This window comes from Condylura cristata, unplaced genomic scaffold (genome assembly GCF_000260355.1).
Source record: "Condylura cristata isolate star-nosed mole 26May11 unplaced genomic scaffold, ConCri1.0 scaffold00027, whole genome shotgun sequence".
Classification (NCBI taxonomy): domain Eukaryota; kingdom Metazoa; phylum Chordata; class Mammalia; order Eulipotyphla; family Talpidae; genus Condylura; species Condylura cristata.
This window is the reverse complement of record NW_004567128.1, coordinates 15,671,302-15,698,863: the sequence shown is the minus strand read 5'-3', so window position 1 is coordinate 15,698,863 and position 27,562 is coordinate 15,671,302. Positions and strand designations below refer to the sequence as shown.

The window sequence follows — 27,562 nt, the reverse complement described above, 5'->3', positions numbered from 1 at the left end:
TTTTTTTCTGAACTTATCCTTGGGCTGTGTTCCAAAAAGTTTATTTGCAAGTTAGCTACTTACAACTTGGAATAAAATGTGTTATAAGTGGTGGTTAGGTCCCCAAGTCACAGAATTGTATTTAACCTTCAGAGCAAGGTATGAATAGAACGCAGCTACCTGTTTCCATGGGCACACATGTGTTTTGGTAGAAACCCCATTCCTGGGCTTCATTCCTTAACTTGCAAGACTTCTGTGAATAAGCATGGGTCATTCCATTACAGGAACTCCAGTCAGCTGCTGGGTACCTGTCAGCTTCCCTCTCTATGTTCCTTACTCTTCTTAGGCAGTTTCTCCCCACGCCCGCTCTCCCCTCCCCAGAGTCAGGACCCCTCTGAAGTGCAGCCTCCAGCCTCATGTTGACTAAGATTACAAACGGCTAGGAAAGACTCCTTCCTGCCTTGCAGAGAGGTGGGAAAGGTCATCAAGAACTTTTGTGTCAGAAAGATTTGGCTTTGAATCCAAATTCTACAGTGCAACCTTAGTGAAATTGCTAAGCATCTCTGAGTCTCACTTGACTTACTTTAATAAGACGGATAATATGCTACTCAGGGTGTTTAGGGCTCAGTGGCATCTACTCTTGAGTGCACCACCTGTGCTGGGTCTGAGGAAATTTCCTGCACCCTTCTGGAGGCTTCTTGGCCTGGTCAAGAATTCAAGTTAACAGGAGAAAAATTAGTAGAATACAAGTTTAATTGTATAGGTATGGAGAGCCCACAAGGGTGTGGTGGGGAATCTATGGCCGAGGGGCAAAATGAGAACATTCACCCCAAGCTATGGGATGAGCTCAGCGCTTAAAGGAGGGGTCTTGGGAGGCAGGAACCATTTGCTCTGTTTTCAGGCGTTTGCCCTGCTATATAGGTAGGTTCTCTAATGGAAAGTTTGTTTTGGATTAAAAAATCATAATTATAGGTAATACCCCCAATTTTCATTCTTCCAGGTAGTTAGGGAAATGGTGAGCCCAAAGGGGTTTGGTTCACCTTAGCTAAGTAATCACATGCCAGAGTGAAATGTTTAGGAAACCTTGCCTGGATATCTTGGGGGGATGAGGAAGGCCTTCAAATGTTAGCATTACTTTTGCCTGTGGCCCGCCACTTCTAGTTTCTCTTAATACTTGGAAACAAAAAGACCTGAAGGAAGAGTCATCTCCTTTTTTTTGGGGGGGGGGAGTAAAAGTCAACTTTAAGCTTGTACCCAAGTAGTTTCATCCAGGAGTCTGCGGAGAATAAAGGCTGGGTGACACCCAGTGAAAGGTGATAGAAGGAGAAATAAAGAGGTAGAGAAAGGGGTGAAGTGGGAATCTATCAAAATAGGAGCAAGCCTGGTTGCCACCAGATAGGGAAGAGAGTGACACTTGTTCCTGGGGCTTTGGGGCTTCGGTTTTTGCATCGAGCCCTTATACTGGGAAAGTGGACATGCACTCTGTCAAGCAGTGTCCAGCTGCAACCTAGTTTTGAGATGGTGAGAAAGTCTTTCCCCAATGAGGCTGAACATTTCATTTCTTGATTCACCTATATTGTCACACACGCAGACGGGAGAATGTGGCTCTATCCGTATGGCTGCCTTTCTTATTAAAAGCAGCTCAGTCTGTGTCAGGAGCCGAGGCAGTCCATTATCTGATGAAGAGCTCCTGACATTGATTAATTTCATAACAGCTGCAGCTGCTAAGCGATTGGTCTTTTTTTATTATTATTTAAAGCATGATTTACATATTAGCATCTTTATCAGAATCTATTCACTGGTATCTTGTTTGCAGAAAAATTAACACATAACACTAGAAAGAAAACATGATTCATTTTATAAACAGCATACTTTAACTGGGCTTCTGCTTGCTCAGGCAGCTTGAATCATATCTACCCCCTGCTCTGCCCTCCCCACCAGCCTACAAAACACAGAGGTGTACAAATTTCACTATGTTCCTAGAGGCTTAAATATCATGGTTTGCATGCTATCATGAACTAATCATGTCGAGGGATTGAACAGATTTTCCTCGTTCACCTCTCAAACAATAATGACTAGGATGCTAAAAACGCAAACAGTTGATTTTCTCTAATAAGATTAAAATGTGAGTAGTACCTACCTAACGCAGAAATGTTACCGAAAAGTTTGGTTTTTCAGGGCAGTTCATTTGCTTTTTCCATGGTAACCAAGTCTAATTTCCATTGATGATCATCTTGGCATCCATTTCTTTCATCAAGGTATTGAGGTAGTTGGAAAGCAGAGAAAATGAGACAGGCAGACGGAGGATGCAGATGATTTTTGATCAGAACCCCCAAATTACATTGTCTTGTAAACTGGATTAAGGCAACTTCAATTGAGTTTAAAAGCATTTGAATAGTTGAAAGTTACAAAGCCTTTAGAAAAATAACTTCTTAAAAATAACTTCTTAAAAGCTATGCTTAAAGTGAGAAGCCGGGCCCTCCCCAGTGGTGCAACAAGTTAAAGCACAGCACCATGAAGCTGTCTGAAGCCACTGCAGCATGAATTTGATTCCCGGTAAGGGAGCTGACCCACATGGCACGGCAGACCTCTCCTGTCCTGCCTGCTGCTCCCCTCAGCTGCGTGTTTCAGTTAATCTGCCTGTTCTGCTCCCCCTTCCCCCCGCTGTCTCTGGTGAATCCTCTCACCCCCTGCACCTCTGGCCTGTACCCCAGTTCTGTATGCATGAATAAAATCTTTTAAAGTGAGAAGCTACTTGGGTTAAAAAGATTTTGTACATATGCAGAAACAGATATGAGTTCATGAAGTGAATTAAGTGTTTACATGTATGGAGATAATAATTTCCAGAGAAATAACTTGTATGTATACTTAGAAATTCTAAGCCTTACCTCTGGACAGAATTGGACTTGTGACCATCCTATTCAAAGCAGATGGCTAGTTAGACCCTGTGCAGATCTAGTTACGCCTGGAAGAGTGTGTGCCTTATCCATGTGCACCTTCTACTGTAATGCTGTTTACATGTTAAATTTACTATCAGGGAATCCTTAGTCAGTGGCACTGCGTGGTAGCAAGGACAATCATAACAAAACACTGTGATGAAAGCTATAAACATGTGGTCTCTCAAAATATCTGATTGTAGTTAATATTTTCAGTCCACGCTTGACTGTGAGTAACCAAACCTTCAGAAAGCAGAACAACTGTATTGTTATAACCGTTCTGTTATCTTTGCTTATCATGAATAATCTTTCTGTGCCTAATTTATAAATTAAACTTTGCCCTCAGTATGTGTACATAGAAAAAATTACAGTAGCTATCGTGTTCATTGCTAACTGCAGGTATCCACTGGGGGTCTTGGAAAAGATCTCCAAGGACAAGGGAATATTATACTTTTACAGATTAGTTACTCATTTTTTTTTATCAATATTGCTATAGGTTTTACTTTTATTTTTGTATATTGAATAGTTTAACCTTCAATAAGCCTTTTAGGACTGACTTAAATATTAATCATTACTTCATAACCAACAAGGCCTATATGGAAAATTTTCAGTGTCACTAACCTTAAAGATGTTCACTGGGATACGGCATAAGTCATGTTAGAGACAATTAGCACAGTACCGAGGGACACCCAGGGGCCCCAAACTGTGAGGGGTACATGCTGTAAAAGGGCTTCCCCATCTGCATGCAGAAAGGCAAAGAAAGCATACTGTGAGAATGAAAATGTTTAATAAAATTTGCCTGCAGACAGAAGAATGGATGTCAAGCAATCGTTTGCCAATAAAATGCTAAAAATGACCCATCTACTCTTTCAGGGCAAACGCCAAGCCAAACAGGCTGGCCCAGAAGCAGGGCTGCAGAGACCCAAAAGCTTGCACGAATCTAAGTTACCTTCAGATGGGGAACCACAAGAAAGGAGTTAGGCAGATCCCAGAGAGCTGGGGAAGTAGGTGAAACTCAAAACTCCATGCACCACATGATCCAGCACTGCATGTGCAAAATAATAGCTGCCGGAACCTGAACAGGCTGCCTCCCCACGTTTCTCACCGGTGTGTCTCTTCCAAGTATCTCTCCCATGTGTCTCTACGTGTCTCTCTCCCACATGTTCCTTCCAGGTATCTTTAGCAGAACGAGGGTACAAGGTGAAGCCAGAAATGCATGGGTTGGCCCACCAGCCTTCTGTGATTTTTAGGCCCATCTGACTGTTCAGCTCTGCCCCTTCTTCCCCAGTTCTGCTCCCCAGCACAGGAAGTCATGCCACACTGCGACATCATAGGTGCATGTCATTGGGGCCCGGGGAAATGGTACCTGCCTTGCGGAGGTGTCGCTATAATAAAACTACATTTGTGTCCGATGATATAAATACCTGACCATCTACTTGTGTTACATGTTTGTGTATATACATGAGCGTGTTCATATGAGAGATTTCTATGGGTACATTGTTTGGAACATCACAAATTCCTAAGAAATATGTACTAATTTTATGTGAGTGGATAATTTGTATTTTTGTTGTCCCTGTAATTTTAGATGTCTGAAACTTTCACCCCTGAGTACAAAGTTAGGGCCATATAGGGGTTTAAATAAGTGTTAATTACTGATTTTAAAATGTCCAAGTGGCTGTGACTTAATGAGATAATTACCTCTAGACTGATGGTGAGATTCCCATTCATTCTTGTGCTAGAGAAGTCAGTATATTCAGGTGGTATTTTTGGTGACACAATCATTTGGTGTGAATACATTGGTAAAAGGCAAAGTCCAAGGAATTAATAACTGGAAAGTTTTTGGAAAACCCAGTAAGAATTGTTTCCATGGAGTAATTTGAGTAAAAGCCAGATAATAGGTAGTTCTTGGATAAACTCCACAGTGAGAGCTTTGACATGGACATAAAAAAAAAGAAAAGTGTAACTGGAAGGGTCAGTGTAAACTTCTCAGAACAATAAGGGAGTGAGTGATCTGGCTGAGGCAAGAGTCCCCAGAGTCCCCTGCGGTTATTTAAATAACTCAGCTGGCTGGTGGGAAGGTGGGGGGGGGTTGTGCTGGGTGACCTGAAAATCTTCTGTCCTGGCTAAGTGGACTGACATTGTCATGTAAGAATGTGAGTGTGTTAGTTCTTGCAGAGAAGCAGCAAGGCAATGGGAAATTTCTAGGCTTGTAAATACTGGCAAATCATTGAACAGTTTTAAAAACAATTATGGAAGCTGAAGGCAGTTCTTGGGCAGAAAAAATTGTCCTCTAACTTTCTGTGTTCTTTTGGCTGGAAAATAATTAAGCTGACAGGAGACAGATTAACAGGAGAAGCAATTTAACTAGGTACCTACAGTGATCTCACAACAACAGAAGGCCCAGAGATTTGAAGTGTGGACGCCATGCTGAACTAAAGGAGAAGGAGTAGGGGTCTGTGACTTGAGAGGGAAGGAGGGAGGGAAGGTAATTCATGGGAAAATGAGATTAAACATTTGGTAGACAAATGTTTGCTGGGCCATGCAGAAACAATGGGCCACAGAAAAGATTTTGAGCACAGGCCTCTGGAAGTGTGTTCATGTCATATTTAACGCCTACCCCTTGAAATTAACTCTAGCGATAGCTGGCTTCCTGGAACAAACCTATCTACAGTCTTTCAAATAGGAAAAGATCTAATAAGGTTCATTAGTTTTGGTAGTTAAGACAGGAGAAGGTAAAAGCTCTTCCTCGTTGAGTCTTTTGGGTCCAAATTGCCCTTAGGTTAAAACAGTCCACAGGCCAAACTGGCAGATTTTGGGGTCATGAACTCTGCTCCCCCTCACAACCAAACAAACAAAAATCTAAAACTAAACTCAGCCCGTTTATAACCTCTGATCTGTCATTACCAGAGTAATCATTGAAAGAGAGGGACGCTTTGAGAGGGAAAAAACAAGTGTTGAAATCTTGGGAGTTGAGGACGGGTGGAGAAATAAGTGACCTGAGAATGTTCGGCCCCCATAGGAATGTATGAATTTAGGAACATCTGGCTGAGTCATTCCAAAGCTGGAAATGGGCAGAGATGAGGTTAGAATTCAAAGAAGTCAGGATATTTATAGCTTTTTATTTCCATTATTTAAGTTGTTTTTCCAGCGTTACCCAGTAGTAAGAAAAGACAGTGGCACTAAATCATGCCAGCCATATCACAAAGAAAGTATATTTTTCCGATGCAGACAGAATAATAGGAAAACTCTTTTAAAAAGTGATTTTGTAAATTTGGTTATCGGAAAAACTCCCTTAAGGTATACAAACTGAGTCACCTATGGTCATTTTCAATGATACACGTTTATTTAAGGAGTAAAATTGAATTATGTTGTCCCTGCTCTATATAATCTGAAATGTGTGGTCGCTTTTGAAGAGAGAGTGGTAGGTATACTAGTTCATGAAATTTGCAGTTGAAGTTTAGAATTGCCTGGAGTTCTGTCAGTACTAGAATGGCCCCTGCGAGGACACAGGAAAACAGGAGAGCGGTGACCAGAAAGGTCTGAGTCAAAGAAAGAGAATCAGTGGTCATCTCAGGAATGAGTGGATCATGGGAGCGAGCCTTGTCAAGAGGGAAACTAGAAAGAAAGAGCATTGGTTTGGTCGGTGTGGTTGTGATGGAAGCATGGAGAAGCTGACAAGATGATCAGCGATCGAGGGCCAATTCGGTGCCCGTTGAAATTCCTTCTGAGGGCAAAGTTGGCCAATAAGAGAGCGCTTATACAAGAGGTAGAAGAGCTTTTTCAGTACTTTGACCAATGGAAGAAAGGCAGGCCAAAAATGGAGTTTGTGAGTGGAGAAGGAAATAAGGGATTCTCACCATTTCAGCGCACTGAGAGGACACATAGTGCCTCTCCTTGGCAGTATCGTGTCTCATTCTCAGGTTCAGCTGCATCTGATGTCCATACCCCTGGTTCAACTCCTGTCGAGATGCATCCTTAGCTTCTGTCAGAGTAAAGCAAGAGGGCTAGGATGTGAGGATGTGTGGCCGCACGAAAAATAGGAGTTGGTGATTAGGGTTCCTAGCACCTCACAACAAAGCCTTCTATTTACAAGCACATTACAGCCTCAGAAAAACTTTGGGACCTTTAATTTCTTAAACATCTTGGCTGTATAATTTTCCACTTGTTTCCTGTTAGTGTCCTGCCAGACTCCCCTGCCCCCCCACCCCGGCCATGTACACACAAAAAACCTCATCCCTCCTGCCTACCCAGCATGCTTTGCTCTGTGCTTGCTGAGATTTGCACGCTGTTACCCTTCTTAGGATTCTTACTTGTCAACCCTCTTCTCTGTTTAAGGGCTTTTCTATTTATTTTTTTCATTTTTTGTTTGTAAATGTGCTGGCCTTTTCTCCTGCTGAGTTCTTCCTCCTCTTCACTTAACTAAACTCCCACCACCCTTCAGATTTTTGCTTGAACTCCCTTTCCTAGGGAGCAGCCTGTCTTGCCTCTCCTATGGGTGCACTCCCAGTGAGCACAGAAACGAGAAACAGCAAGGGTCATGACTAGATGGATGTTTTTTAAAAGTTATAAACTATATAGTTTTGCCTGAAGACTCTTTTGAAGTCATTAGTATTATTTTCTATGTTTGTCTGGCGGTTTTGAGAGCTAAAGCCCAAATCCTTTCTGGTGCCAAGTTTAAATTGAAGGAAAATGGCACAACTGATGGGCTTCAGCTTGTTATCGTTTGGGAGAGAAATCGAGTCTTGAAGATACAGTGGCCCCCTCCCCCCAAAACTGTAGATTGGCTGTTTGTTACAGAAGCTGCTTTGTCAACAAACTTTTTACCAGAGCAGCCAAGGAAGAGCAAAACTCATTTGAATTTCAACTCTTCAGCCTAACAGTGTTGCTAAGAAGTAGTGAGATTCTGCTGAGGAAGGCCAAGCAAGAGGAAGGTGCCAGAAAGGCCTTGAACAACCCACAGGCAGGGTTTTGTACTCTTTTATTTCACAGTAGAACTTCTCGAATTTTTAGTTTTGGTCTGCCACCTATTTTCCCCACAATTCTAAGTCCTCTGCTTTTTTGCCACCATGGCTACTTTCTTGCACCATTTATAAGAAGAATTTAGGGAGTCACTGATGGCAAATAAGTAATATCTCACATCTGGGGACATAACTCAATGTAGTAATTATAAATTCACACACTCAGCTTTCTGCAGTTCATTGCAAGTATAAATGTGTAATTCCTATTTATCTCTGTGTAGGTTTATTTTTTGCCCGTTTAAGTAAAGCTCTATTTTGATGATGAGGTTTTAATGAGTTGTGATATTAAAAGAGCTCAAATATATCTTAAAAATTATAGACCAAGTATAATATGTTAATATACCTCTTCTCTCTCAGTTAATTCTTTAAAGATATGTTGCAGAAATGCTCCCCATCTGTAGGGTTCTTGAAGACTTCACAGTAATTCTACATTGTACTCTAAAACTTCTGAAGCCTGGACATCTTGGCTTCATTTGCTTTCAAGCCAGAGTTGGTTTAAATTACTCAGTTTATCTCAAGCCTCATTAAGGCCTGTGGTTCTTGTCTGTTCTGGGGAGTTTGAGCTGGCAAGAATAATCCTTGCCATTTGGAGCTTTAGAAAGAGTGAGGCTGGGGAATCAGAGGTGCATTAATATATTTTCAAATCTTCCACTTCTCTGTCATAGAGGGGAATGGGATGTCGGGGTGGGGAGGGGGCTGGGAAGACTGCTTTGTTTGGGCTTCTTTGGAAAATTTGAGAAATTTGTTAAAACAGACACGCGGTAGTAGTTTGATCTACTTTTTGTGCCAAGCACTGAAGTTGGCACTGTACCAAAAATATACTTCCTCTAAATTTTATTTTTCACTCATGAGCACCTGAGTGGTTTAGATTAAATTTCTTCTGGGAAAGAGAGTTGGTAGGAAGAAACTAAGACCACAACACTAATTTATCTGTTGGAATAATCTTTAAGCTATCCAGCTCTTTCCACTCATTACGTTTATGAGGTCATTATCATTCTTTCTACCTAATAGATAAACATACTGAAACTTGGGCCTTTCCAAAAAGTCTCCACAAGCCCCTTGAGAGCTGGACTGAACTGTTCCTTGTTTTAAATTCTAGACTTCAGTTCAGACATAGATAGCAGGATTTTTGAAGCATGATTAACAGACAAAAACCAGCTGTAAAATTGAAATGAAGGGGCTTAATGTTTTATTTCTATAATTTTTTCCAGATTTTCCAATGGCTCTGAAATGCTGGAGGGTTTTTCGCTATTTTTGAAAGAGTATGTTCAATATGTGTTGACTTGTGACTTGAACTTGGCCATTTCTCTTTTCTGTGAATTTGACACCTCCCACCACTACCTTGCACAGAATGAAAGTAAAAATCATACAACACATTTAAGTCAAGAGCGATCCCTAGGTTCAACAGAGGGGCAAATTATTCTGTCACATGTCCATGGCTCAAAGTAAGTGCCAAATGGACTGTCCCGTCAGTAGCTGGCATTCAGCTGGAGATGCTAGGTGGGCTGATATTTGCCCTTGTTCTTTGTTTCTAGATTTCTCTATTTTTAGGCTAAAGCCAACCCTGGATAAAATAATTCAAATCATGAAGTGAGAGGAATGTACAGTTCAGCGTTTTTATCCTTCTGAAGTGCGCTTTTTACCAGCTGCCATGGAAACATTGTGTGACTCGTTTCTTGCCTAGTCTCACTCCTCTTGAGTTCCGGTGGTGAGCTAGTGAGCTCATTATGACTTGGATCGGCATCCTGAAAGGCAGCTGCCAGGGAAAGCAGAGGCCAGCCTCCCATGGGGGTTGGCTATGGAAGCCTATGACCATACTCTGCCACATACTTTAGCTACAAGGTCAGCTCGGCCTCAGCCCAGGGCACTGTCACGTTGTCGGCAGCTGTATCGCAGCTTGGGCTTGCTGAGTGTGCCCTACACACTTTCACAAGGCAAACGTATCTCTTCCAGCTGTAAGCCAGAGGGAGTGGTGCTGTAGATTCGTAGCAACACATGCGCACACCAATAACACAGATCCTTAACTCTCTTGAGTGGAACTTCCAGGGAAGCAGAACTCTGCTGAATTCACTGATAGGAGCAGGGAGATTTGGATGGAAGTTCTGACCTCATTTAGAACATTTGTTCTGAATAGAACCAGCAAGGCTGGAAAAGGGGGATAGAGTTGAAGTAGAAGGGATGGATCATAGTTTTATGAGAGAAAGAAGATAATGGGAAACTAGATTAATGAATCAAGAGGCGATTGAAAAGGAGGATCAAAAAGAAAGGGGGAAAGAAGAGAAGGGTTTTGCCATTGTCTTCTGCCAAGATGTTTGACTGGCACAGAATGCACAGTTCACACTTTTGCTGAAGTAAATGAATGAAAGGAAATTTCATTTCGATAGACGTAGAGGCCTAGCCCTTGGAAATTGCTGGTGTGAAGAGGAAAGTGATCCGAACTTGACTAGAGGCACACTTCTAGGTTTCTGTGTTGTTTACTCTACCAAAAGCCAAAGGGGCTCTTTTACAAGCACATGTGAAAGAGCTCTGTGCTAGCGTTCCTGGGAGAAGACGGATCATCCTAGTGACTAGAGTTCCACCAATCTGGAGGGGAGCTGAGGACTTTGTTTCTGCTGGATTGGAACCATAAGACAGCTCATACCACGAGCTGACTGAGACCACCCAAAACGATTGGCAATGATGTCTGAGAAAAAGAGACAAAAGGACTTGACTCTTGAGTGAGAGAGCATGAGTGATGACCAGAGAGACTCAGATCATTCAAGTTCTACTTAACCTGAGAACAGGTCCAGGGAAAAGTTAATGTACTTAGTGGAGATGGAATCTATACATATAGTCTTTCCAGACACTTGTAGTTGCTTATAATTTATCGAATACTTTTTACTACTATTCATCAGAAATGCGACCCACCCATATATTCCAGATGCAAGTTTTTGCTGTGATTGAATAGCTATTAAATATTCTGGAAGTCTGCAAAATGGAACAGAAACAGATAAAAAGTAAAACAGAAGACAACACAGGTCTTTATACAGTTTATACTTGAACTTTAACAACATGAAATGTTAAAATGTACAATTAAAAACTTGACTATACCTGAGACCATGTGCATCATCTGGGGATCTTGTTAGCATGTTGAGCCTGACGCGATCTGGGTGGAGCCTGCAATTCTGCATTTCTAAAAAGCTCCATGGAGATGGAGATGCTGTGGGTGCTCGAATGGCACTCTGGGTAACAAGGACCTTCGTATGGTCTCCTTAGTAGGTGTTTGGTAGCTGGAGTAGCTTGTTATCTATATCTTGGCTGCCAGTTTATAATGAAAGTCAGTCTCAGAACCAGTCACATATCTGAACATTTATCTGCCACAGGGCACAAAATGATCTTAAAGGCCCTCCCTGGTGGCGCAGCGGGTTAAAGCACAGCACTGAGAATCTAAGACCGCTTCCGCGTGAGTTCGACTCCTGTCTGCCCCGGAGGTGATCACATGGCGCGGCAGACCTCTCCTGACCCGCCCGCTGCTCCCCTCAGCAGTATACTTTGTCGATCTGCCTGTTCTGCTCCCCGCTCTGTCTCTGGTGAAGCCTCTCACCCTCCGCGTCTCTGGCCTGTACCCCAGTTCTGTATGCATAAATAAATAAATCTTTTAAAAAAATGATCTTAAAGCATGGGCCAAGGGCACAATGAAATCACAGCTCTGCCTTTTTGAGTGTTTGACATGACAGGCCCACATTGTACATCGACCACAGTCCTCTTCGAAGTGTGGTCCCCCAACCAGCAGCACCACCTGGATCTGTGATACTCTGAGATGCATATTTTCAATCCCTTCTCAGATCTACGGACTCAGACAGCGTGGCCTAGGAATCTTTATTTTAACCAGCCTGCCAGATGATTACGATGCACACTCAAGCTCACAAACCTCTTCTGTAACAGCAGGATTCTGTCAGCCATATTGTGGAATTCAGGCAACCAAGAAATGCAATGAACCACAGCCAGTGGATTTTGGAATCCAGCCTAGGGCGCCATTTTAAAGGTGGAAGGCATGCTAGAATCTTCTTACACCTTGTTAATGAAAGGTGGGGAATGTTTCTAAATCTTTCCACAGGCTTCATAATTTGCAAAGTACTACTGTCACCAAGGCAAGCCCATCTAATGTTAATTAGGATAATTAATGAAACTCCTGGTGTCATAGGAGCTAAAGATAGCTAAAGCATTTACAGTGACCGCCTCTGGTGTGAGGCTTTTTGATGAATTGCCAGCCAACGCCCCCTGCAGTGTGTATTCCTGATTAAAACTACTAACCGCCTCTGTAGTGCAGCTTAAGCCAACACACGCATGCATCATATGCTTCTGTCCACGGGAGGGTTTTGTTAAACTCTTAAAATTGACTTTATGAAAGCATAATTTAAACACAACAAACAGCATCCATTTGCCATGTGTAGTTTGATTTTTGACAAACACAACACCCATGTAACCTCCACAGCAGTCAAAGCAAATTACATTTCAGTGACCTGAAATGTGTCCTGTGTGGTCAGTTACTCATCCACCCCACTTCAGCTTTTACTGTCTTTCTCTTTTCCTTCTTTATAGGAGAGTTCTGACTCTTACAGAATTTTCTATAAGTGGAATCAAGCAGTTTTTATACTTTTGTGTTTGGCTTTTTTTTTTTAAAGATGTATTTATTTTATGCATACAGAACTGGGGTACAGGCCAGAGGTGCAGGGGCGGTGAGAGGACTCATCAGAGACAGAGTAGGGAGCAGATCAGGCCGACTGACTGAAATACACTGCTGAGGGGAACACCAGGCGGGTCAGGGGGGGGTCTGCCATGCCATGTGGGTCACCTCCAGGACAGGGCTCAAACTCATGCTGAAGTGGCGTTAGCTTTTCAGTGCTGTGCTTTAACTCGCTGCACCACCAGTGAGGTCCCTTGTCTGGCTTTTTTAACTCAGTATAATGTTATTCACCTCAGTTTATACTGTTGCATTATAGCTAGTTAATTCCTTTTATTGTAGAATACTATCCCACTATGTGACAACCATGATTTATTCATTCATTCTTCTACTGTTTAGTTTTCAGTTTCTGGCTACTATAGACATCCATGCACACATCTTTTAATGAACATGTTACTGTTTCTTGGGGGTAAATAGGAATAGACTATTTGGGTCATAAGATAGATGCATGTTTAATTGCATAAGAAACCACTACACTGCATTTCCAAATCCTACTACTTATCATACTATTTTATATTCCCAGTGTGTGAGAGTTTTAGCTGCCTTTATATCCTTGCCAGCATTTGTTACTGTCAGTCTTTTTTATTTTCATGCTAAATATCTTCACGTAAATTACAAATGTCATTTCCATCCCCCCTAATTTCAAAGTCAGGTTTTTAGGTTTGGTTTCTGCAAAGGCTATAATGCTAATAGTGTTGACCCAAGTGACTTTGGTATGGATTAAATTATTCCTCTCCTACTTAGTTAACATCGGCATTGTGGGTACTATTTGATTCCGGCAGTTTGTCGTGTTTGCCAGTATACTTTCCCTTTCATTCTTAACGTTCATTTATGCATTAAGTCTGCCAGTCCCTTAAATGTTTTCGACCTCCTTTTTCATTGATTAAGTCACTGAGACATATGACAGAATAGTGCTGGCCTTCAAGGAGATTTTTTGGAACTGGTTTGGAAACATAAATGCATAGAAATGCTAGAAAAAAATATTCAGCTCATATGAATCAAGATGTGCATAGATTGCAGTGAAGGCATCTTCCATATATAGCTTTCTGTATGTGAGATGAGTTGGAAATTAATAAACAAGCGACTGTAGAAACCACAGTAGCATAAATTGTTGAGTTTTCAATCTGTGCTGAATATTAGAATGATTGTTTTAAATCAAACTAAATTTTACAAGGCTTCTCACATAGACATGTAGGGCAAAAAATGCTCAAAATGATACCAGTGCATATCTTTAGGTAATGGGATTATGGATGATTTGTTTTCTTTTATTTATTTATTTTTTAAAAAAGATTTATTTGTTCATATAGAACTGGGGTACAGGCCAGAGGCTCAGGGGTGGCAAGAGGCTTCACCAGAGACAGAGTGGGGAGCAGAACAGGCAGATGGACGAAGTACACTGCTGAGGGGAGCAGCAGGCGGGTCAGGAGAGGTCTGCCACGCCATGTGGTCACCTCCAGGGAAGGCGGGGATCGAACTCATGAGGAAGTGGCTTAAGCTCTTAGTGCTGTGCTTTAACCCGCCACGCCACCAGGGAGGGCCTATTTTCTTTATTTTTTAAGTTTTCTCCAGCGAACAGGTTTAACTTTTGTAATCAGAAAAAAAAAAAAACAAAACATTGCATTGCTACTTGATTGTTTGCTAAGTTCTCATAGCTATTTTGTTAATGTTTTTCTTGTTCTCCTTAATGTTGGGTAGATTCACTCCAAGATTCAGTCCAATAGAATCAAGACTCCAGCCTCGGGGGCAGGAAGGGTTGTCCATTTTCCTTTTGGGAGTGAATGCCCAGCAGACTCTCCCACCATAATTTCTTCATAGAATCTTTCCTGATTGTCAAAGAGCAAAAAAGATGTTTTTTTTTTTTTTCTTTTCCCACATTGACAGAATTTCATCTCCCAAAATTTGAGGCATATACAAGAGAGTTTTCTTTCCTAGCCAATTTTTGTTATCTGTTGGAAAATCATTGGGGGTTTTTGCCTGTGCTTTCTAATGAAGTAACAAATGATCTTTGTTTCTCCTGCTTTTTTTCTTCAGCTGACCTGAATAACGTCAGATTCTCAGCTTATAGGACAGCCATGAAGCTTCGGAGACTGCAGAAGGCCCTTTGCTGTAAGTATTAATCAGTGCTTAGAGATCCTCATAGTTACTCTTTGCTTAAAAAGAAAAAAAAAAAGTGGGTCTTGCTATTTTCACTTAGAGAAGAGAGACATAGCCAGCACAAGTCCAGTTACAACAAAGAGTCCATTTTTTTAAAGCATCTTTTTCCTAATATATACCTAGAGTCTGTTATAGGATGGTTCCTCGGCTACTGATGTTGAATTGGTAAGTTGTTGACCATTTTTATTGTGCAGATAATGGCATTAGCATGGAGACTTATGTTAGGAGATTTGAGTTATCGGCCTCAATTCTACTTCTATTTCCTCTTCTTACAAAATATATTTAGGATTAGGAGACTGTGGCTTCCTTATTCAAGCTGAGGTTCACAGATGTGTGTGGTTGATTAGCTTGAATTGCTAATGTTCAGATGAAATGTTGTGAGACAAGAAAAATGACAGAACTGGTTTTTGACTTTTGCTAGATATTACACTTGAGTGGGGACATCCTGAAGCACCATGAAGCTCTGTCTTTTCATCACCTACTTTTCATGAGTGTTAGCAAGGTGAACTCTGGGCATGAGTGCTTTCATGCACCAGTATGTTGCTAAAACAGACATGCCCCTACCCTTTTGGAACTCGGTCTACAGAGAGACATAGAGGGCGTGCACAGGGTGAGTGTATCTGAGGTTTGCAGGAATTGTGTACAATCTGATTTTCTAAGTGATACTGTCTCTATCTCCAGGCTTGGTGGGTACCCTTGGGGAAAGTAAAGAGACAATTTCAAAGTAGCGCTCCCTTGAGGAAGAACTCATCTAGTCAGAAGGAATAACATGAGCTGAGACCTGGAGATTTGGTCTAGAACTGGAGATACTTCAGCAAGGCTGAGGCATAGAGGTCCAGGGAAGAGCAGTGGGGAAATGCTGTCCAGGGAGAGACTCAGGGGGCCATACTGTGAAGTGCTTGCTAAGCTCCAGAAAAAGAATTTAGATCTCAGTGCCGAGAGGTCTGGGTGAAGGGAAGACGTGAATGGGATTTTTGTGTTCAAAGATCATTCTGGATGTGGAAGAGACCATGGATGGGCTGGGGTATGGGTTGTAGATCTGATGGCGAGAGACAACGTTGAGCAGTTTTAGTCATCTAAGCTTGCACCATAGAGTTGGGCATGAAGATGTGGAGCTAGGGAGACACTAGCAATACGCCAGAATCAGCAGGTGGGTGCTAGGTGGGGGACGAGTGTAGAGTAGGACAAGCACACTTCGGACAGAGGGCAACAGTGCAGGCGGGACTGCAAAGGAACGGCCAGAGGGGGAGAGAGAAGGCACGAAGAGGTTACAGTACCACATACTATGTGGGTACGCAAGTCTACTTAAATGGATATGAGAGGATGAGATTGTAAGTATCAACTCAAGAAGAAAAGATACGAAATGCGAGTTCGCAGGGGATAAGGGTGGTAATCAGGAGCCTGAGAGAAAGATGAGGCACTTCTCTTCTACTCTGATTGGTGGCATTGAGGTCCAGGTAACTGAAGAGGCCTGGTAGCAAGGTGACGGATTCCCTTGTAGGGGTTACTGTGTGCAGGTGGAGGAGAGTTGCTGTGTAGTGAATAGAGGAAGGTTGGGTCTACCTTTGTGGGGAGAGTAAGAGAAAGGGCGAATTTGAGGAGCAGCATTGTGTTGCTGAGCGTTTGCAGCAGCTCCAGTCTGCAGGGGTGCCTTATTTCTCCAGGCACACTCAGCAGTCAAGAGGCAGATGGTTCCATCCCAGGGTGGGCAGAGGACAGCTGGGCAAGAAAAGTGAGGATTTAGGCAAAAGATTGGTTAAGTGGTAAAAGTGTTATTTATCATGTCTGTGAGATAGGAGATGCTATGAATGCAGCTGGGGCTGGTGATTAGAAGGCACAAGGATCAAGAAGCAGCCAATTCAGTGGGTAGAGAAAAGGGTAGCGTGGAAGTAACTGGAAGGCCAAAAGTTGTGGTGACAGAGGAGCATAGGCAAATGTGATTTCAGAAGTGGAACAGTTTCTCCTGACAGGCCCAGGCTATGGCCATTTGAGTGGATGGCAGAGTGGAGTTGATGGGAATTTCCATGGAGCTGAAATAGGAAGCTGAGGAACTGAGAGGCTGCGATGGTGCCCGAGGCCTTCCTATCAATGTGGAATCATCCAGCGTTGGGCCCAAGCTGAGGGAAGAGAGAAGGGCCGTGAACCCGGGCTGCCAAGTCTTTCAGAATGGGGTCTGACTGACTAGGGGTTCGTAGAGGCTAGCTTATATGGTCCAGGACAGTCGTCGTTGATCTGCCATGCTTTTTTTTACAGGGTGCTGAAGAAGAAAAGTCTTAGAAGTAGAATTATTTGCAACAAAAGAGTAGGTTTTTCTTCTTCCTCTTGGTGTCTCCAATGCTTAGGAAAAATTTTTCCAGGCACAGAGGAGGCTTTAATGTGTTTTCATGGAATGGATGCATGAATGAAAGTGAATTTAGGCTTCCATTTCCCTCTAGCTTATAGTCTGAAACTCTTAGGTTTCAGCTATATAGCTGCCAACTTTAAGTGGCTTTTAAGGGATTCCCTGGGCCGAAGATTTCCTTAGGGACCTTTAAATATTAGCATGGCTGCAAAGAGGCCATTTGGGAGGGGCAGTGTCGGAAGGCTGGATGGAGAAAGTCTTCGGTCTCTTTTTCTTCTCCTGGCCTAGCCCCACCCCAGAGTAATCATGAAACGGCTATTTTGAAGCGCCATGGTGACAGTACATTCTGGGAGACCCTAAAATTTCCGAGGAGGTCACCAGTCACCTGTTCCAGGTTAGACTATGAAAGTGTGCAGTAATAAGATGGAGGACTTTTTGATGACCGCCTCTTTCCATCCTGCTCCTTTTGACTTTGGGTTTTGGCACGATTCAGTTCTGCTGTTGAAAAGGGATTCTCTTCACAGGTGTCTCATTGGCATTTCAATTTATGTTAACACGTCTGGTAAATGGTGGGGGAAATGAGGACATTTGCTGTTATCAACAATTTTGGCCTTTTGAGGTTATAACCTGGTCACAAAGTTAAGCTCTGTGTGGAGAGTGTAGAATTTCCCACTTTGAAGCAGATGAAGTTCTCAGCATTTCTTTCTGAGCATGTCTTCTCGCATGTTTGAAAAGGATCTGCAGACTTAGGCTGTTTCATCTAAATTAAATACTGAATGCTCCAGAATGCCAGGAGGGTTTCTTGTGTAGTGGACATGTGGAAGGGTCCACAGATGCTTTTATTAATGAAAATATGTTCGGTCACATTATGCAGTGAACTTTCCACTAGCTAATTTTAAGAACTTCCCCCTCAATTTTCTATTTGCTTATGTTTATCTTCCGACCTTTCCATCATGTCTGTCGGCAAAGCCATGATAAAGAGCTATTGTCTGTGTTGCAGGCAAATAAAACTTGCCCTGGCTAGCTTGCCAACCGAAGGAAGTAGCATCTACCAACTCTTACTGTAATGAAAATTAATGATGTTATCTTAGTGATTTCCTGATGTCAGTGAGCAGTTTGAAATACAGATGCCTTCGAAAGTATGCAGTGCTATGGCCATAAAGCACTTGTTCTTATTTTTTATACTTCACCATCAAAGCTTCAATATTGCAGAAACCCAAATAACAGTTTTATCCACAATCGAGAATTTGCTATTTATGTCGAGAGCATCACCCACCACTGGCCTATAAAGTCCCTAGTTAGTAATCGGTTTAATGTCACCTGACTCCGTATTGCCTTTGAACTCATTGTGAATGAAAATTAAACCCGACAGAGAAGCAGACACAAAAAGAAAATCTTGCTAAGGAGGATTTGTAAGGTGGTTGATAGAGCCGGTACCTCTTTGAAAGTTACGAAGACCATAAGCTTTTTCTTTCTCCTTGTGTCTTTCTGATGATCCTCCTTAGGTGTGTAGCCTCTAAAATTAAAAATATAGCCAAGTTCTAAGAGCAGAAATAAAAGTGCACTTAACAAAGCCCATGTATTTAGTTTATTAGTGTACGGTGGTTTGGAGAGAACCCAAACCATAGGGCTAAATATACTGCAGGGAATAAATGTGACAGATACTTTGCAAACAAGGAATAGAGAACAATTTGCTTCTGGTCACCAGCTGCATCACACAACAGAGATTGTGTACAGCCTGAAGTCATCTGAATAAAGTCACAGCAGCCAGACGCACCTTGCCCACACAAACCAAGTGAAAAATGTGCTGCCTCTTGGTAAATGCACCTCACCTTTGGGAGCAGACCAAGGGCAGCATTAGACAGCGCTAAGCTGCTCAAGAAGACTCGCACACCTCCAGTAACATGGCTCACACAGGGCATCGATCGCAGGGGAAGGCGGCGGCATTAAAGGCAGGCTGTGGGTCACAGCTCCAGCCTGCCTCAAGGCAAGAGGCCTCCCCACCCCGTGGAATTCTTTTCTCCCCCCACCCTGCCCAAATCTACTTTCCCATATACCAAGGATCATTTTTCACATAGGTTTGAGGCCCTTATTTCAGATTTCAGGGTATCTTGAGAACGTAACTGAATTAACTGCACTCATATTCTCAGCTGTCATGGTTTGACAGATAGGACTGGCCAAACAGGGGACGTCCCATAATAGGAACCTTCTCGATCCCCAGGAGGAAGGCGCTGTAGTCCTGTTTAAAATGTACCCAGTGCCACTGAGTTAGTCGCACACTGGGGAGAGAACGGTGGACACAAGTTCCTGGTGCTGATGCTGTTTGAAAGTGGCTTGTACCTCCCACGCTTCTCATTTGTTCTGGGCTACCTCCGAGTGCTTGCTATACACTAGGTCTTTTCTCACTCAAAGTTCTGCCTGGCCAGGTATTCCTAGACCAACTCCCAATTCTCATGAGGGCTTTGCATTTCAAGTGGTCCCATGCTCTTTGCTCTACCAGACCTGGCACTTCTCTGGCATACAAGTGTCTTCTCTGTCACTGGAAAGAAACATGAGCTACTACAATGTTGACTTCTCCAGGCCAAGATCAGTAGTCACTCCTAAGTTTGGGTTTGGGTGTGCCACTGAAACCCCCGTGACCAGCCGCGTAGCATTTTTACCTTTTCAATTTAGGGAAAGTGGGCCCACCTAATTAAATTTAATTCTTCCTCTGTGACCTAAGCGCCCAGTTGTTTCCCCATCTATTTGCGACTTTTCTCAAACACTAACGGGGCAAACCATTGGGGCCTTTTGGGGCACATAGTATTATGACAGATGAGAATGACAGCAGATCTATCTATCTGCCTTCTACCCAATACCTTACTTGACTGTACAACACTGCAATGAATGGCATAGAGAGTTCATAAAGTTGACTGTAAATCGGTTCTCCAGAACTGACTGGGTGGATATTCCCACAGGGTGCTTCTAGACACAGGTCCTTAATAGCTGACCTATCTGTGAAAGCACCCAAAGGCATAACCACTTGAGTAGTGCTCCGTGAAGTCAGGGTCACAGTGACCACTGCTTGGCCTCACCCAGTTCACTTCAGAGTGGTCACTGCCCTGGCCCCTGCCTGGCTCTTTCAAAGGGTATGTGAGTCATATCTAAGGGAGCATATTACTCTCTCATTCGAAATCTCTTTCTAGGCACCAACAGTATGTTCAATTTTCCCCTTTTAACATGTTTGATGGCTTCCTTCCTTTTCACAAACATCTGCCCTTTCTTCCTTATTAATTTTATTCGAAAACTCCCCCACCCCATCCCAACCCGCACATGAAGTATGGCCCTTGCTTTCTGAGTTTCTGGACTAGTTCCTGTTCAGTTGGTAGCAAGAAAGACATCCCAGGGTGTCCCCTTTCCACCTCTTCCCAATGATTAGGCGGCAGATTGGCTCAATACAGAAAAATTGGGTCTGACTTGTCCACTAGTTCAGACAGCCCCGCTTCAGTGAGGTGTGGGCAAGGCGTCATCCATTTCCTCAGTCTCCGTGGGATCCTTGCCCTTACATCCAGCTGACAGCCATGATATCTTGTTTCTGGGTATCACCAGCCTCCGAAGCTTACTTGTAGTCCCCATCCAGACATGAGTAAGTGTGACAAAGAAAACTGTGATGAAGTAGGAAACACCTGCATGTTCACATCCCACTTGAATTATCTTTGAATTGTAAGTGGCCTGCCAGGCGTGGCCCGGTCCTTTGTTCGGACCTTCACCTGCAGGCCAGGGAAGGTGAAGCTCAAGAGACCACCGGAAGTCCGTGCTTTTGCTAGGCAGCCAAGGAGTTGGATTTCTGGCAGACCTGCCGACAGTTAGCAATTCCCTTCTCATCCACTTGGCTAGCCCCTGAGGTTCGAGTTCTGCCATTTCCAAATTCCACTAGAAAGTGTCATTATCGAGAACCAATTTCAAAGGCTGTGCTCCTTCAAACGAGGAGAGTTTGGCGTCCAGCATCAACGACTCATTTTCATCCCTTTTATGAGAATCACTGTTTTTCTTTGTAACAGTGCCTTCACCATATTTTTAGCTGAAAATAGGCCAGGGTCTTCTAAACAAACTTGAATCTGACATTGATTGCCCTTTTACAACAGTTAGGCTCTATTGTTAAAGAGGATGCACAGACCTATGTGACCGTGCTTGCAGGTAGGCAGCTCACTGCAGGAAAAGGCTGCATTTTCTAATGCGGAGCTGGACCATGCACCCCACTGCAGGCTGGCTCAGTGCGCACCTGTGTGGGGAGGCGGGTGCAACTCCAAGCGCCTTCTGAGTCAGGGCCGCACCAGGATGCACTTTGTCTCTTGGATGAAGAACCACTGCTATGAGCGCAAAGCACTTGGGAAACCAGGAAGCACACACGGGAGTCCCAGCCAGGCTTTCTTCTAGCTTACTGGCCCTCTCCTCACAGTCTTCCTACATAGCCAGCACCAAACCCACTGGTCTCCAGCGGGCTCACCAAGACCAAATAGAAATGGTCAGTGTTAGTGCTGTCAGTGAAACGGGGGTGGTGACCTGTGCACTGTGAGTGTGCCTCAGTGCAGTCAGGCACTTCTCCTTGCTTTGATCAAGACCATCTCGCGTCAACTCCAGAGCCGCTGGAATTAACCCTCATGGCACAGAGAACAACAACAACGTGCACTGTCTTTCTTGCTGTGCAAGTATTGGCTTGGAAAGTCCTTCAGGCTTGAAAGTACACTGCCTATAGAATGTGCATTGTAGCCAAAAGTCACCTGTCCCCACACGCACCTCTTGGTTTGCGTCCATAGTGTAAGCAAGCACAGAGCAGCTCTCCCACGGGGCCCCCTCCCCCGAGACCTTGGTCTGCCTGCATGAGTTAGGTTACAGGATTACTTTCTTTTAAAGATTTGTTTATGTATACTAGAACTGGGGTGTTGGGCCAGAGGTGCTGGGGCAGGAGGCAGGGGTGAGAGGAGCAGAGCAGGCAGATCTACTGAAGTCCACTGCTGAGGGGAGCAGCGGGTGGGTAAGGAGAGATGTGCTGTGCCCTGTAGGTCAGATCCCTGGCCGGGGATGGAACTCAGGCCATCGGGATGGTAGCGCTGAGACTTAACTCCTAAAGTCACAAGGGTGACTGTCAGAGGATTATTAATACATTAACAAGTCTCACATCTCCCACTGTTCTAGGAGGGGGACGCAGGATGATTTTCTTTTCTTCTAAAGTCTGTCAGGATATTTTCTGTCACCCACTTTGTGCTTCGCAATATGTTCCTCCATGAGGAACGGGCAAACTCGGGCATCCTGCCATAACGCCCTGAGAAAGTGGCCTTTCCTCTGGGGTCGGTGCTCACAACTGGAGCATGATTCTAAAGGTGCTTTGTAGCTCTGGATGATGACGATTACCTAAAAGACACTAATTGTGCCTCAGCTCATTTGCAGCATATGTGGAAAATGATAGTTAACACTGGAAAGAAGGCAAAACCAGAGCCTCACTTGGCTTTAATCGCTTCCCGGGGTTAGGGCTCCCTCCTTCCAATCTCTGTTTTTTCCTGCGCAGCAAAGAGGGTCTCACCCCAGGGACCCCTTTGCCAGAGGGGGCGATCAAACGGCCGCTGTCAAAAGCTCCAACGTCCACCACTGTGACTTTTCTGGAAAGACAGTTGACTAGACCACACTTGGATTTTTACATAGTTTCAAAATAACTCCCCTAGCAAATACAGTGAAGGGTATCAGTGTTTTGTTTTGTTTTGTTTTTTTCTTTGTAAATGGAAGTTCCCAGAGTGAATCAAAAGGCTTAGCTTCACAAAATTTATCTGTTGGTTGCTTGTCGAGTCCTCAAGAAACAGCTAATCATTATGTTTATTATTTCAATGAAAAAAAATTCAAAGAGTTTTTACAGGTGCTCATTTTGAATAATAAGTGTAAGTCTGTGTGGCAATTAAATGGTCCCTATCGAGTTTCCTACCTGTTTTCAAGATCCTGGTTTCAGTTTTGTATACCCAAACAAGAGTTTTTGAAGAATTGTTCCATAAAGAGGAATCCCATTTGATATTGTTTGTTTGAGAAAGTGTGTTCTCCAATCTTCTGTGGGCGATCTTTCCAGCGTGGAACCATATCCGCTTCTAGCAGAGCACGTTGCAGTGTTTCTTGCCTCACGGTGTCACCTTTTGCTCCTCTTATTTTAGAGCAATTGCTTTGCTCCCCCTTTGGAGATATTTATACTCTGGATTTTCTATTCTGCGTGTTACCCATTCACCTCTACACAGATAAGAATAGACCAGATAAAATCAAGTTCGTGCAATTTTACTGTTTATTTCCATCACATAGGAACATTGGACGCTTAACACAAAAGTAATCTAAAAATGCTCACTTCTTGGTTCTTATATCCCTGGAAATAAGGCAAAACATTTATTAAGACAGGCCCAAGAAAGAAAGTGGCAGAAAAGTGGCAAGCTTTCCATACCTTCCTTCAATATAGAAATACATGGGGAATATTACTATTTGGAGAAATCCATTCTTCTCTCCTACAGTGGGAGTGGTGTGCTGGGTGACACCCTACCTGTACTTGAAATTGTGTCCAGGGAGGAAGCACAGCACACAGGACAGAATGAGTATGTTTCTGCCCATGCCTCGCTCTTTCTCCCTCAGTCTGGCTGGACCTTTTTCTCCTTTATTCATTTTTCTCCTTCCCTCCTTCAAGTCAAGTTAGGTTCCTTTCTTTCACTTTACATAAAGTCTTAACTTTCTTGCCAAGTGGCCATGGCCTTTGATAGAGTATTTTTTTTAATACTTATTTCAATTACCTATGCATACAGAGCTGGGGTACAGGCCAGAGGTGTGGGAGTGAGAGGATTCACCAGCGACTGGGGAGCAGAACAGGCAGATGTACTGAAATACACTGCCGACGGGGTAGAAGCGGGCGGGTCAGGAGAGGGCTGTCAGGCCAGGTGAGGGCTGCCAGGCCAGGTGGGTCAGCTCTTTGGCCGGGAATCAAACTCTTGCTGCAGTGGCTGCTGAGAGTTTCATAGTGCTGAGACTTATCCCATTCCCTGTGCCACCAGGGAGGCCCATGTATTTAGAGTATTTTTGAAGCAAAAGAAAAGGGTGTCTGTATTTTAATGTTATGAATCCGATTAGTCCAGGGCATTTGGAAAAACAGATCTTTGCTCTTGGGGGGTGAAAGACAAAGGAGAAAAGCCTCTCACTTCCACCACCAGTGTTCCTTCATGCTTCCAGGAAAACTTTAAAGGTTACCATTTTTTATTATTATTACAAGAGAAAAATGTGCACGACATCGCTATTAACCACTGTTTGTTGTTGTTGTTTTCTTAACATGTGATTAGAACTCGCCACAAACAATTAATGAAATACATGGAGATGGAGGTTTCATGTTTGTCTCTTTTTAGTATTGTTGGTGAGCTGTTTATCTGTGGCTGCATTTATATTGTATTGCCTCTTTTCCACCTTTCTGCGTGAGAGATTTACTTCATTATCATTGATTCCTCCTCTCAAAGAACTGAGAATTCAGACCAGAGCTTAGGTGTCGAAGCTGTTATAAAAGTGATGCTGTTGTACATATGATTTGACTAATAAATTTTGGCTTTAGAGAAAGCCACTGTCCAAGACACTTGCAATTTGTGATTTGCTGATGCTGGACAAAGTTGAGATTTCACTTTTGCTAAATTTTGGTCTTTCAGTATATATGATTAAATACCACCTCAGATCAAGGCAACTCCCCCTTCCCCAGCTTCAGGAAATTCTTAGAGGACTCGAAAAGTACACTGGAAAGTACAATTTGAAGGTGAAAGAAGAATTAAGTGAGCCTGAGCTCTGAAAACTCAATAGATATACAGTGACGTTAGTTGCACTGTAGAAAATTTTAGTGAAGTTGATTATTTTTTCACCTAATGTTAAAGTAGCAATGAGATTGTGAGGTAACTGATATTTCAAGGAGAAAAACCCTTAATGATTATAAATGCATAGCTCCAAGTATAGTTTACACAGCCCTAACCATACAAATTAGTCTAACTGACCTCTAAAACTAATAGAAGAGAGTGTTGTCGGGAACACTTTGAAAATCCCTAGTGACACAGGTTGATTTTTCCCCCCTCTCTTATGTACGCAGAAATGGCTCTGTTGACAAAGAACAAATAATAAAGGGTAGAAGACAACCTGGCCAGGATTCTCAAATGAAAGAAAGTAAAAGAAAAAAAAAAAAAGATCCCACCCCCCACACCTCTAAATCACTTGTGGTTTTCTGCTGCTTTTGCAGTGGATCTCTTGAGCCTGTCAGCTGCGTGTGATGCCTTGGACCAGCACAACCTCAAGCAAAATGACCAGCCCATGGACATCCTGCAGATCATCAATTGTCTGACCACCATTTACGATCGCCTCGAGCAAGAGCACAACAATCTGGTCAACGTCCCTCTCTGCGTGGATATGTGTCTCAACTGGCTGCTGAATGTTTATGATACGTACGTATGCTGAGCTTTTTGCAGACTCTGCCACAGGAGGCTCAGCTTACAGAAGTGGCAAAGGTGTAATTAGCATCACCACAGGGCCCCAGTCTAGAAATAGGGTCCTCGGAAGGAAAGTTTCATGAAGCAGTGTGACCTAAGATGCCATCACTGTGATAAATCATTTCTGCATTTATTGGAGCTGAAAATATTTTGATAAGCTTGGAGGTAAGCTAGAACGGAGATGGCTCTCAGATCAGAAAACAAACCAAACCTTGAGGTACTCATTTTTCACAAAGTAGAATGAGTCCCCACGTAGCCCTCGGTACAATCTGCGTTGCTCCTTCCAGTCCTGGGGCATCTTCTCCCTGGCAGCACAGCCATCACCAGATCTGAACATTGGTACCTGATACTCAGGAGATTTTTGCAGCTGATTATAGATTGATAAACCCAACAAAATGAAAACAAGCCCTTCAGGCAGCAAACTCAGCTCCTCAGACTGAAGACTTTTTTTTTTTTTTTTTTAATAAGGTTTTATGAAGCCTCAGTTCGGCACCGCTATTCATCTCTCTCAGTTCCAGGGCAGCTGTTCATTTGTTCTGGACTGCACACAGGGGTAGTCCCGGCTCTAATTGTTGTCTCGAGCTTCATGAAAACAATTGAAGAGGATAGCCAAAGGAATGGGGCTTCCCTTTGACCAAATTCTCCTTAGACCTCAAAATGATTGCATGCCCAATTATTTGTGCCAACAAGAACATCCCCTATTTGGAAATCTGGGGAGGTTTTCTAAAAGGAATTACCTTGTTCGTCTTTGTCATAAACGTGTGCCAGGACCATATACTTTCATTGTCATTTTGAATAAGGCATAGTCTTTAACATCTCAAGACCATGAGGATATTGAATTCTGATAGCTATATACAAAGCCCTTACACATATTGCAGTTTGATTGTGGTGTATACTTAATATTTGCTTGGATGAGGGCTTGTGTGCAGATCTTCCCCCAAATATTTTTAAGTACCATTTTCTTTGCAGATGACAGGTGAATGGATTCTAAGTATCTAACTTCCCTTCTACCTATCTAAAAATTATTTGGGGACAGTTTTAACTTTATGAAGACCTGAGTTCCTGTGCCATACTCTATGATAGTGTTTGTGCAAGTATGATTTGCCCTTTTTAGAGAAAGAAAAAGAGAAACTCTTCCAGTAGTCTAGTGAATTTATTAATGCCTCAGGATCCAGGATTTCTGCTGGATTAAAGAACTTAGTGAGTTGTACCAATTGAAATTGAACATGTTGTTCACCCAAATTTTTTTTTTTACCTAAATTTTTTTTTCTCTAAACCGGCAGTACAAGGTTCAGTTACAAAAAAAAAAAAAAAAAAAAAAAAAAAAAAAAAAAAAAACTAAGGTTCAGTTGCTTTCCATTACAAAATAAAAGCTGAGATTAGTGAAAGACATTTTCTACGAAATTAAAACCTTTTCATTCTTACCCTCATTCCCCTGTGGGTAGAATGAACTTGTGAATAAATTCATTATACAGAATGCTGTATTCAGCTTTATGTGTAGAGAAGGCATACATATGTTAAAAGTTTGATATAGCAATAGGTTATTTTTTAATTGCTCTATAAGAGCATGCATTTGAATGCTCTCTTACAGAATGTATCATTTTTATTATGGAGATAAATATTAACATTTTATACTATGTGTCATGTGGCCTAAAGTGATGGATTTTCTTCTCAACAAGGGGCAATTTGATGAAATTCTAAAAGTGTGTTGAGACGAGAGCTGTGAGTTGCTGAGATTTTGGGGACTTCAGTAACCAAAGTAGTTAATTTGCTTCAGTAACCAAAATAGCTAAGTGCCAGGTAGCAATTCTTCCACTGATTGACCGCAATCTAGGTGGCTCGCCTTGGATGAATAGATTTCCCCCCTATTTCTTTTAGAGCTAGTCCTGCAGTTCAAGTGAGAG

The 27,562-nt window shown here is 42.8% G+C and overlaps 1 protein-coding gene across 7 annotated transcripts in view; it reads left to right on the top strand.

The window, feature by feature from the left end:
* The window catches only part of DMD (dystrophin), a 1,782,468-nt gene that overhangs the window by 1,674,759 nt on the left and 80,147 nt on the right, over nucleotides 1-27,562 (top strand). For all 7 annotated transcript variants that reach the window (XM_012730298.1, XM_004689936.2, XM_004689937.2 and 4 more), the window contains 2 exons: nucleotides 14,688-14,762; nucleotides 25,412-25,613. In XM_012730298.1, the coding sequence (XP_012585752.1) occupies nucleotides 14,688-14,762; nucleotides 25,412-25,613 (277 nt within the window). The remainder of the gene's footprint in view (nucleotides 1-14,687; nucleotides 14,763-25,411; nucleotides 25,614-27,562) is intronic.